The sequence below is a fragment of the Elephas maximus genome, chromosome 24, assembly GCF_024166365.1.
Source record: "Elephas maximus indicus isolate mEleMax1 chromosome 24, mEleMax1 primary haplotype, whole genome shotgun sequence".
Lineage (NCBI taxonomy): Eukaryota > Metazoa > Chordata > Mammalia > Proboscidea > Elephantidae > Elephas > Elephas maximus.
This window is the reverse complement of record NC_064842.1, coordinates 66,669,732-66,682,514: the sequence shown is the minus strand read 5'-3', so window position 1 is coordinate 66,682,514 and position 12,783 is coordinate 66,669,732. Positions and strand designations below refer to the sequence as shown.

General features: G+C 35.4%; 1 protein-coding gene across 1 annotated transcript; it reads right to left on the bottom strand.

The window, feature by feature from the left end:
• Positions 1–5,381: 5,381 nt before the first annotated feature.
• Positions 5,382–6,223, bottom strand: LOC126066880 (olfactory receptor 2M3-like). The gene is made up of 2 exons (XM_049868295.1): positions 5,743–6,223; positions 5,382–5,551 (listed from the first exon to the last, which is right to left on the bottom strand). Exons 1-2 carry the CDS (start codon positions 6,221–6,223, stop codon positions 5,382–5,384), a joined length of 651 nt encoding a protein of 216 aa, XP_049724252.1.
• Between the last annotated feature and the right edge of the window lie 6,560 nt (positions 6,224–12,783).

Genomic DNA, 12,783 nt, shown 5'->3' with positions numbered 1-12,783 from the left:
TATGCTTGAGCCCATTGTTGCAGACACTGTGTCAGTCCATCTCATTGAGGGTCTTCCTCTTTTAAGCTGACCCTGTACTTTACCAGGCATGATGTCCTTCTCCAGGGACTGATCTCTTCTGACAACACGGCCAAAGTATGTAAGATGCAGTATCACTATCCTGGCTTCTAAGGAGCATTCTGGCTGTACTACTTCCAAGACAGATTTGTTTGTTCTTTTGGTATATTAAATATTCTTTGCCAACACCACAATTCAAAGACATCAATTCTTCTTCAGTCTTCCTTATTCACTGTCCATCTTTCACATGCATATGAGGCAATTGAAAATACCACTAATGCTTGGAACCTGAAATATACGAAGTATGAATCTAGGAAAAACGGAAATCTTCAAAAACGAAATGGAACACATAAGCATCGATATCCTAGGCATTAGTGAGCTGAAATGGACTGATATTGGCCATTTTTAATTGGATAACACATAGCCTACTATGCCAGAAATGACAACTTGAAGAGGAATGGTGTTACATTTATCGTCAAAAAGAACATTTCAAGGTCTATCCTGAAGTACAGTGCTGTCAGTGATAGGATAATATCCATAGGCCTATAAGGAAGACCAGTTAATACGACTATCATTCAAATTTAGGCAGTAACCACTAAGAACAAAGTTGAAGAAATTGAAGATTTTTTTTAGCTTCTGTAGTCTGAAATTGAGTGAACGTACAATCAGGATGCATTGGTAATTACTGGTGATTGGAATGTGAAAGTTGGAAACGAAGAAGAACAATTGGTAGTTGGAAAATATGGCCTTGGTGATAGAAACAATGCCGGAGATTGAATGATAGAGTTTTGTGAGACCAATGACTTCTTCATTAAAAATACCTTTTTTCACCAACATAAACGGCGACTATGCACATGGACCTCGCCAGATGGAATACACAGTAACCAAAACGACTACATCTACGGAAAGAGACAAAGGAAAAGCTCAATATCATCAGTCAGAACAAGGCCAGGGGCTGACTGTGGAACAGAAAGATTTTTATGTGTTAATTATTGACTATTCAAAGGCACTTGACTGAGTGGATCATAAGAAATTTTGGATAACATTGCAAAGAGTGGGAATTCCAGGACAGTTAATTTTGCTCATGCGGATTCTCTACATAGACCAAGAGGCAGTAATTGGAACACAACAATGGGACACTGCTTAGTTTGAAATCAGAAAAGATGTGCGTCAGGACTGTATCCTTTCACTACACTTATTCAATCTGTATGCTGAGCAAATGATCTGAGATGGACTATATGAAGAAGGCAGCATCAGCATTAGAGAAAAACTCATTAACAACCTGCAATATGCAGAACACACAGCCTTGCCTGTTGAAAGTGAAGAGGACTTGAAGCACTTGCTGATGAAGACCAAAGACTACAGCCTTCAGTATGAATTACACCTCAAGATAAAGAAAACAAAAATCCTCACAACTGGACCAGTAACCAACCTCATGATAAACTGAGAAAATACTGACGTTGTCAAGGATTTAATTTTACTTTGATCTACAATTAACTCCAATGGAAGCAGCAGTCAAAAAATCAAAGGATGTGTTGAATTTGGCAAATTGGCTGCAAAAGCCCTCTTTAAAGTGTTAAAAAGCTAAAATGTCGCTTTGAGGACTAAGGTGCACCTCACCCAAGCTATTGTATTTTCAGTTGCCTCTTATGCATGTGAAAGATGGACAATGAGTAAGGAAGACCAAAGAAGAATCGATGCCTTAGAATCACGGTGCTGGTGGAAAATATTGAATATAAAATGGACTGTCAAAAGAATGATCAAATTTGTCTTAGAAGAAGTACAGCAAGAATGCTCCTTAGAAGCGAGGATGGCAATATTTCGTCCCATGTAATTTGGACATATTATAAGGAGGAACCAGTCCCTGGAGAAGGACATCATGCTTGGTGAAGTAGAGGGTCAGCAAAAATGATGGATTAACACAGTGGCCGCAATAATGGGCTCAAACAGAGAAATGATAGGTTGGGGTGAAATGGGGCAGTGTTTCATCATGATGCACATAGGGTCGCTCTGAGTAGGAACCGACATGAAGGAACCTAACAACAACAATTTAAAATACTAAAAGGTTTTCTCCAGTCTAGATTCTTTGCTTGGAACATTTAGTCTATTTATGTTTGCTGGAAAACTTATGTTTTTCAGCTAATTAGTGTTTTTATTTTAAATTAAAAAAAAACTTAATGATATTCAATGTAGTGATTTTTAGTTACTTATCTTCTCCGTGTCCCCCCTTCATCTCATTCTTGTCTTCTTTGGATTGATTATTTTTTGCATTTCACAATTTCTTTGTATCATTTAAGACAATATGCACTTCACTTCTTTATGTTTAGTGATAATCTAGGACAATGTACCATACACTTAATTAATCAAAAACTAATTTTATTACAACTTCATCTACTCAAACAATAAAAGGTATTATATATTTTAACTCATATCTTCACAGCTATTGCTGTCTAACAAACCACTACGAAACTTGGCAGTTTAAAACAATAAGTTATTATCTCCCCAGGATTCTGGGTTGAGTGGGTTGGTTCTCTGCTGGAATGTCTATTTTGAAGTTGCAAGCAGATACTGGCTGGAGTCATCTGAAAGCCTATTGGGCTGGATGTCCAAGAATACTTCTTCACTCCCATGTCTAGTGCCGCAATGCTGCTCCATGGGACCTCTCTCTCCAGCAGACAATTATGGGCTTTTATGTGACCTACAAGTTCTTGACTGAGTTCTCAGCCACTCTACTTGGTGCCATTCACTGAGAAAGAATTTTCTGCAGATTTCCTGGACCTACTTGAGGAGCTGGGAGGTTAATTTCTAGCTAACTCAGACAGAATTGTGTTGTCCCTTACATTCCCTGGTTTATTCAGAGTTCTTCTGAATCCTCACCTTTAGGGGCCTTGTAGTTTATCTCCTGTTGTCCATGAAACACAGAGCCATGAAAGTTGATACAGCATTGTTTTTTTATTTCCTTTGACTAATATTCTGGTAAAGAAGCTACTTCCTTCTGCCTTATTTTTCTAATTACTGTTTTTATTTGTGTATGTGTGTGTCTGTGGTATATATATGCAGTTCTTTAATGCATGAAAGAAAAACTTAGATCCACATGCCTGTAATCTGTTTCCAAGTCTGTCTATCTATCTGTTCAACTAGCTCTGTGTGTTGGTTATGATACCTCATCTGCCATGTTTCCAGGCACTGAAGTCTCTGTCATGTTATTTTCACATTACTAACTTAAATTTAATCTTGATTATATATATATTTTTAATTTTAGGAATGCTGTTTTTACAGACAGAATAGCTGTATATCAGAGAAGCTAACATTTAATCTTGATTATATATATATTTTTAATTTTAGGAATGCTGTTTTTACAGACAGAATAGCTGTATATCAGAGAAGCTAACTTACCCAAGGTACCTGTTCTTAGTTGACTGATCCCAGACGGCAACCCCGGCCTTCTCACAGAAAAATCTAAGTGGTTTTTCCTCAACCACATTGTTTTTGATTTTTCACTTCTAGAACATCTTAAAACTTTAATCAAAGCCAAAGTGGTAAGACTTCTCTGTAATATAAAATAATTTTAAACAGATAATAATATTATATTCAGAACAATGGTTCCAGATTATACGAAGTAGGGAAAGAGAATTATAACCCCTTTTATTCAAATGTAGTTGATATCTTTATTATGGGTTTTAGGTAACACATATATTCACCTAAGCACTATTCCAGTGTGTGTATATGTGTGTATGTGTGTGTGTGTGTGTATCCACAAAGCACAGCAGTTTAAAATAACAATTATTTATTTTGCATATGAATTTGCAATTTCAGCAGGTTTCATCAGGGACAGCTCATCTCTACTCCATGCAACATCAGTGGAAGTGGCTCAACTGGGAGCTGAAAGATACACTTGCATGATGTGCCACTAAGGACTGAAAAAAATGGCTTTGAATTTGGCTGGGCTCTCAGCTGGGGATGTGCACTAGAAGTCTTGGTTTCTCTCTTTGTCACAGCATGGGGATTCTATAATTGCACTAACACAATTACTCTTCAGACACTTCTTAAAATAGGGAATGGGGCAGCATACAGTCACTTGCAATTCTGCAATTCTGGTAGAAATTGTTGCCAGCTCCTTAATTAAGATTCAGTGTGATTCTCTGGGAATTATTCTACATGATTTTTGCCTCTGCTTTCTGAGTCACCCTTGCTCTACCATGAGAAAACTGAGTAGTCACCTCAATCAGCTTACTCCTTAGACCAAACTAGTGATATTTCTGTCAGAAAAACATGATTACAAACATTGTGAGTTTTCCATGAATCTTACTGGAATTTACTCCATTAGACAAAACCCACAACTACCAACCTTGGGCTTCCTACGACTCTGCTGCACTACAGTGCCCTAAAACATTTTAGTAGTCCTATTTATTTTTAACTAAAGAGAATCTACAAGACTCTCAAGATTTATAGAAGGTCTTTTGTCTCTTTGGATGTTTATTTAAGGCACTGTGTCTTAAATCGTCCTGAAGCCTTAATAAACGATTTTAGAGTCACAACTTGTGTTGGATCTTTGGCCTGAGGCCCTTTCTTAATTTGAGACTTCTTTGCTGAAAGTTTTATTTTTGAATCCACTGTGTACTGACTCCTTTGTACACAAGATATTTTTTTCTTCAGCTCATCTCTCTGCTCTTACGTTTTAACATAGGTCATGAAAAGCCCATTAGCATTTTTATATTCTGTCTGGAAGTTTCTTTAACAAATCTTCCCACAGCAACATTTTGCAAATATTTCTTGATATCTTCTTACGTATTTTATGTTTGATGGTCACATTGGGTCCTTATTTCATGTGAATTTATTTTATCTTTATTATGTGATTTAGGATCTACGTTTTGTTTTCAAAAGGTATTATCCCCATCAAAATTAATGATTTCCATTATTTATCAAAAATACAAATTATACACGTATCATATGCTATTTATAAACTCAATCAATCATACTTATTGTCAGAGCCCTAATTTCAGAGTAAAAACACCACTGCAAGTTATGACAGGAGGACAAATATAATTTTTAATTAATTTACCATATATAAAAATAATCATATAGGAACAATGCAGCCAGATTGGCAAAGTAAGAGCAAAATAACTTGATACAACACAAAAGAAGAATTTAAATGGGATGAACAAAATAACAAAACAGTATTTTAGAAACGTAACCTGTAACCAGTTTGGTTGCTGCCATTTTGGCAAATTATGCTCAGCATTGATATCACATAAAATGTTTTTCCAGCCACCTCCTCAAGGCCCCCTTGACTTCTTTGTTTCTCACACTGTATATAAGGGGGTTCAAGACAGGTGTGAAGCTGAGACCACCTTATCATGGTCCTCTGAACCGTTAGATTTGGGCCTCATGTAGATGAACATGATGGTGCCGTAGAAGAGTCCCACAACCACCAGGTGAGAGGAGCAGGTCTTAAAGGCTTTTTTCTGCGCTCCAGCTGACTGCATGCGGAGCACTGCAGCCAGGATAAGGCTGTATGAGGCCAAAATTAGAGACAAAGGGATCAAGAGCATCAGAATGCAGCAGACATACATGAAAAACTCAAAAATTGTGGTGTCACCACAGGCAAGGCTACCAGTGATGGTGCTTCACAAAAAAAGTGATTGATTTCCCGTGAGTGACAGTAAGGGAAGCTCAAGGTGGCACCAGCCTGCATCAGCCCATCGATCCCTCCCAGGAGCCAGGAACCTGATGTCATGAGTAAACAGAGCTTCTGACTCATGAGAATGGGGTAGCGCAGTGGGTGACATATGGCCACATAGTGGTCATAGGACATGGCCGTTAAGAGGAAGAATTCACTCCCTCCCAGAGTGAGAAGAAGGAAGATCTGGACTCCATAGCCAGTGGGAGAGATAGACCTAGTGTCTATCAGGTAGTTGGCTGCCATTTTGGGAACGATGGTGGAGACCAGCGGCATGTCCATGAAAGAAAGCTGGCTAAGCAGGAAGTACATGGGCATATGGAGTTGAGGGTGCACATGAATGAGAATGATCATAAGGGTGTTGCCCATCAGTGAGGTGATGAAGATCATAAGCACCATGGCAAACAGGAATAGGTGGATCTGTGTGTGGTTAAAGAGCCCTAGAAGAATGAAGTTGATTCCTGTGGTGCCGTTTGCATTGACCATGGCTCTACTGGTGCCTGAAAGATGTAAGAATGATGCAGAAATGAGATTTGTTTAAAAGGAAGCTTGTACATATCTTTATGAAAACTTGATCAAATGACTTGGGAAATCTCAGACTTGGAGGACTAATTACTACTTTAATCTTCCACTTACAAACAAGATTTTTGCCATAGCATACTACTATCCATCTCTGCTGTTACTATACATTATTTTTTATTCACACAAAATTAGATAACATACATATACAGTGGTACAAATTATACCTCTATTGTTTTTTAATAATTTGTCAGTATGCCACACATAATTTACTCATGGCGTTACGAAATGTTACTTATGCAATCCGAGTTCTTTACACTTTTGGTATTTCTATATTGAAGGAAATTCAGGTTTATGCACTTTAGTAGGTATTGAGGAGATATGCCTATAGTTATTACTTTTGCATGTGTTTTAGATATTTGCTTAATGTATTCTCACATGATTTTCTTCAATATCAAGACAAATTAAAATTTCAAAAGTTTCAAAAAAATTACAACCAATAAAACTAAGTTTGATGGGGAAAAAACAAAAGCAAAAATTCTCTATTCCACACTTACATGCAGCCTGTGCTCTAAACACACTAGGCTTTCAGCCACCACAGATACTACTGTAGCCATCACCACATCATTTATATTATCATGACTTGCATTCTGGATCATGGTGCCTACATCTCGTTAAGTTTAGAACCCCCTCAACATTTAAACTTTTATGTATTATGTTCTTAAACAATGCTGCTGGTTTTAATTTATATATCCATTCTAAGGGAGCCCTGGTGGCACAGTGGTTAAGCTTTCCGCAGCTAACCAAAAGGTTGGCAGTTCAAACTCACCACCCACTCCTTGGAAACTCAATGGGGCAGGTCTACTCTGTCCTATAGGGTCAGAATTGACTTGACAGCACAGGTGTTTTGGTTTTATCCATTCAAAAAAAGTTAATAATTTCATAAATGAACATAATTCGTATTGTATGCAATTTTCATGTAAATTTGGACATCAATAATCTTATGCTTTTAAAAGTAGAAGACAAAAACTAATCCATTAATTATGACTTATCCAAATGATATTCTCATATAATGAACCTGAGGTCCAACATCTCCCACAGGTAAAATACACAGGTACTCATTCACTTTCAGAATAGCTTCTCTTTTCACTAGAATCTATAACTTCCATTTCTTTTACGTCTAAGTATTTTTGGTGGTAGGAATGGATGCACATGTAAATGGATTCACCTATTATACTTAGGTAGGTGGTGTCTTTTGCTCACAAATTCAAATTGTCAAAGAGAGCTGTGAATTCAGGATTACCAACAGTATTATGTTTGGACTTCATAATCTGTGGTGTAAATCCTTTTTTAGTTTTTCTGTAACTTATTTGGAAAACTTTGCAAATTTTGTGAATGGTCTATGATCTTCAGACCTTTAATACATATTAAAATTTTTTGATTCTTAGTATATACCAACAATGACTTTCATATCATTAAAATATGTAGACGTTCCATTTTTCAAAATTGATATAAATATGCTATAATAGTGAACATATTCTTTTATGCTTTGTTCCCTCAAATATATATATTTTGAGTGAAACATATATATATTCAGTTTAATATATTGTTAACTACTGCCAAATTTTATTACATCATATATATGCAATTTATATATATAAATATACATGTATATATATGCAATGTTTATTTAAGAATACTTAGCTTCTTTCCAGTCTTTTGTTGGTATAACCCATATCCTTGTGCATGTGGCGATATTTTCTCAAGTAAATATTTTACTAGAATATTTTGGGTTTAAGATAATTGCATCTCCACCTTTTACACTCCAGTCAACTGTCAATTTGTGTGATAATTCCTCCACATATTTTACTGTTAGATGCGATAATTAACAGCAATCAAATAAGTGTGAAAATAAATTTAAATTGCATGTCATTTAAGTTACATGGCAGAAACTCTTTTAATCTATTCATCGACCTCTTGGATTTCTTCTGCAAATTCTCTGTGAATATCTCTTATTCATGGTTTCTAGATTGTTTGGCTTTTTCTTAATAATTTAAAGAATTTCCCATGTATTTTGTAATTTATGTATTTAATTATATATATAATTTATATATCTTTATAACTTGTTATTTATATGCATTGTGAATATCTTCTCCAGTTGATTTTATATATTTGACATTTTTGTTATTTTGGACTGTAGTTTTGTATTTTACATTACATATATTTGGGATACTTATATGATATTAATAATTTAATATTAATGTTCTGCGTTTCATTAATAGGCTACCATTTTAAACAATTTCAATGTTATTTGGATCAACTTGTTATTGGTATATAAGTTGTTTGAATCTATGTTCATTGTTGATTTAATATTACATTGTACTGTCTTTGCATGCATGAATATTAAACATATTAAACTCACAAAATGTATTGCTATAGTTCATCTTTTAATGTGTAGTCTCTGATTTTTTTTTAAAACAATATAAAGGCCTTAAAGGCCACTAAAACATAGGTGTAAAGTAGTCTGTGTCTGTAGATTTTTTTTTTTTTTAAATAATGTATTCACTTTCCTATTAGTTTCAGGTAAGCTGTGTTTTCCTATTACTTTTTAAATTCATATGACTTTCTATTTTTAAGGAAACATTTTCCTTTCCTAATCTATTTTCTTTGTTAGCGTTTCTTACTGCATTGGGTGGATGGACAGGTCTGTGTCTCTGGCTGCTGCTGAACTGGAGGTCATGACATGCAAAGTTCATTCACTTAAGCCGGCCCTGGGTCAGGGCACACTGGATATAGACATACGAGTTACGAGTTGCTTAAATAACACGAAGACTAGGAGTCAGAACTCTAAAGACCTGTCCATATTTTGTTCACAAATACGTGTGAGATTTGGGGAAGGTCACTTACTTTGCTATGAGCCACTCTCCTTGTTTCTAGACTGGGAAAATTCGCGGACTGTGGTAGACAGCTGTACTGGAGCACTGGTTTCATTTGTTTCCAGCGGGGCTCATTCTCTGCTTCGGCGATTTGATAACCACCTGCTAAGGCCCTGAGCTTAAGGGCAGCTTTCCAATGTTTCTCAGATGCCAAGATTCAATGAATATGATTTTGAACGTCCTCTGTAGGTTTAAATTTAAGATAAAATTATTTTAAACTAAGAGTATTTGAAATATTATCATATCAGGCATTTTATTTGCTGGACAGTTCATATAATGTGAAATAAATGTATATTTCACATTTAGTCGGCATGAATTACGAAGTTCAGAAAAGTTACATGACTGATCTAATAGTAAACATTTAAACTGGTAGCTGCATTCATCTGAAGATTGAATATAAAAGTACATATTTAATGGCCAGGTTTCTTGAGTTTGAATGCCTATGCCACTGTTTAGTAGTTGGATAAATTTGAGCAATATGCTTAAACCTCAGTTTCATTATGTGCAAAATGAGGTGACATAATAGTATCTACTATAGGATTATTTGATAATTACAAAATAAAATGCATATAAGTACACTGGAGAATGCATGCACAAGAAGATAGCTCTATAAAGTTATTGATTATTATCATTATTATATTATTATTGGTCATCTATAGATGTTTCCTACCAAAATATTTTGAAAGTAAAATTAGTATTTTCCCATAACTCACATGTAATGTAATGTTACTTATTTCATATCAAAGAACAAAAATATCATTACGTATCAGTCTTCATTTTTCAGCATAAGTGACATGTTTTCTCTGTTCCTTTAGATTTTTCTGTCTGTCCTGTCTACCGTCTATGAATTTATTTTGAACATAGAGGAAACACTCATGACCATGGTAAATTTAATTATTCCAAGGCTATTAGGTTATTTGATTATTAATTTTGCAATGTGTTCTCATGCCTTTAATATTCAATGTGTTATAAGAATTGTAACAGATATCATGAAACTTGTCACAAATTCAATAATGTCTCAAAATTCAATCAAAAAATTTTAAAATAGCAGGTAAAAAGAGAAAATATTATCTGTATTTCACATCAAAAAGGCATTTGTTCCCAAGTGAATTCAATTCTTTGTAATTCCACACTACCAAAGTAGAAGAGGGATATGCAGGTCAGATAAACTTCTAGTTGTCTATAATATCTCTGTACAATTTAAAATAGGATAAAAAATTGTTCCCATTTATTTTCTAGTTGTATAAAGTGGGTAATTGCAGAGAGCTCAGAGTACTTTTAGATCCATTGTCACATTTTTCTGTCTACCTCAATGTGGTGTTCCCAGAATTAGCAAAGCTTCCCCTTTCTCAAAGGTACACTCTGTGTTACATACCCACCTGTCCAATATTCTGGCCTGGCACTAGTATGTTCATTTCTTCAATTCAATCCAAAACAATTCCAAGCCAAAATGACTCTTACTTCACATCTGCATGATATAGATGGAGTAACTCAGACATAACAAGGATTTTTATAACTGTAGCAAACAATGTCCTAAGTACTATGTTAACCTTGGATGTGCATTGCCTCATGGAATGTCACAACAATTAAATGAGGTAAACTGTCACTGTTTCAGATTTGCAGATGAAGGAATGGAGGGTTAGATTAATTTATTTTTCCCTGGTCTCAAAAGTAGGAAGCATGGGTCCAAAATCCTAGTCATGAAAGTAAACTCCCCACAGTTATTTTGGGCTTGCCAGCCAGTTTTTTGTTCCAATTATTATCTTAAAAATAGTGACAAAACTTTTTGAATAAAGCAAACAACATAAAGAATGGGCTCTCAAACACATCGTTGTTGTTAGATGCCATTAAGTCACCTAACACACGGCTACACCGGGCAAAATGCTGCCCAGTCCTGCGCCATTCCCCAAATCGGTTGTTGATCGGACTATTGCCATCCATCGGGTTCACTTTGGCTGACTTTTCAGAAGTAGATCGCTCGCCTTTTCTTCCTAGTGCATCTCAGTCTGGGAAATCTGCTGGAGCTCACTGGAGCAACTGTGAGTTCTGTGAAGTTAGGCAGCTCTCTTATAAACTGTGCGTCTCAGGTTAGTGTATTTAAAATGGGTAACTGTCTTACTTTGTAAAAATGAAAAAAGATAGTGCATGTAGAATGTTTAATTAAATTATTTATATTTAGTATGTTATCAATAAAAGATAGCCAACATAAATTTTATCTCTACACAAACTTTTCCCCAAAGAGAAATTCATGAATAGAGAATTTAATAGAATCAGATATATGCATCCATTTACCTTACAGTCAGAGTGTTAACTAAGACTCAACTTTCCTAAAAGCTTAGTACAGATCGTCCCCGACTTAAGACATATTTGAGTTACAATGAACTGCCCTATGACTGTCCTTTTTTATCTTTGTACATCTTATTGTTAGTAATATGTACTACATATAACGTTGTAGCACGTAATTTGTTGATGTTATCATTCTCATGCCAATCCCAAAGATAAATAAAGATTGGATTTATAAAGATATTGATAATAGGAGGCAAAAATAATGAATATTTTTTTAAAAATAGATATTCTACTTATATCAGAACTGACATGACAGAGTCTTCAGAATGGAACCCTGTCTTACACTGGGAAATACCTGTAATATTATTTTCATAATTATAATTTGATAAAGATACGTTAGTGCAATATAAGTATGAAAGGATGTTCTTTCTCACTGGAAATTAATACATAGTTTAAACTAAATTTTTATAATTTTTATGCATTCAAACATTATACACTCAATGTTTCTTTATGATATGCATTACTGGTAGGAATGCAATGAAAATTAATCTCAGGGTAAAAGTGAAAAATCCTTTATTAGTCAATTTGGCAATTCGGAGTGAGAGCCAGAGAGCTAGTCTTGTCCCTTGAAGCATTGCTATACGTTGCGGATATCATTCTAAAATATGACTAAAAGAGAAGGGATGGGAGGAGACCCTGTAAACACAAAAGGCTTATTTTGCAAGGTTTTCCACAACGTGCATCCTGAACTATTACAGAACTAATAAATTTCCCATGGAGCACAATATAACAGCTGGAACAATCTTAGATATCATGCTAATTGTATAAACAAATTATAAAAAATGTCTATGGAAGAATATAAAAGGAATAGTTATGATGTTATCAAGTGCAATGCAGGTGCTTTAATTTCCGTGGTTTCCAAATAGTATGATTGTGATATAGTTTTTTAAATTACAGAAATTAAGTGGGCCACAATGAAAGCATTAGCGCATACCATCCCCGGTTGTAAGCACTCAGTCTAGGAGTCGTAGCACTAACCTGCATCAGAGGAGCCACCGTGCAGGAGGTGTGGAATACTCTAAGCCTCTGGTTCCCAGATCACCGTTCGGATCCCCACCAATACCTCTGTTGCCGGTATAAAATACAAGGCACCTGGCTAAAGCCTTAGGGATTCCTGAGCTTCAGGCTGCAGAAATGCTCGTGGGAAAGCATTCGGAAGAATACAGATGACCACATACTCTCCTCATTTATCACCTCCATACAGGATTATTTTAAAATCTCAGGATATTTGATCTCTGAAGAAAA

Bases quoted from the DNA above. Each gene is read 5' to 3' on its own strand.
- LOC126066880 (XM_049868295.1), bottom strand. From the start codon at position 6,223: ATGGTCAATGCAAACGGCACCACAGGAATCAACTTCATTCTTCTAGGG. The intron at 5,552-5,742 runs GTGCCACCTTGA...TCCTGGCTGCAG, and splicing joins CGATGGGCTGATGCAGGCTG to TGCTCCGCATGCAGTCAGCT.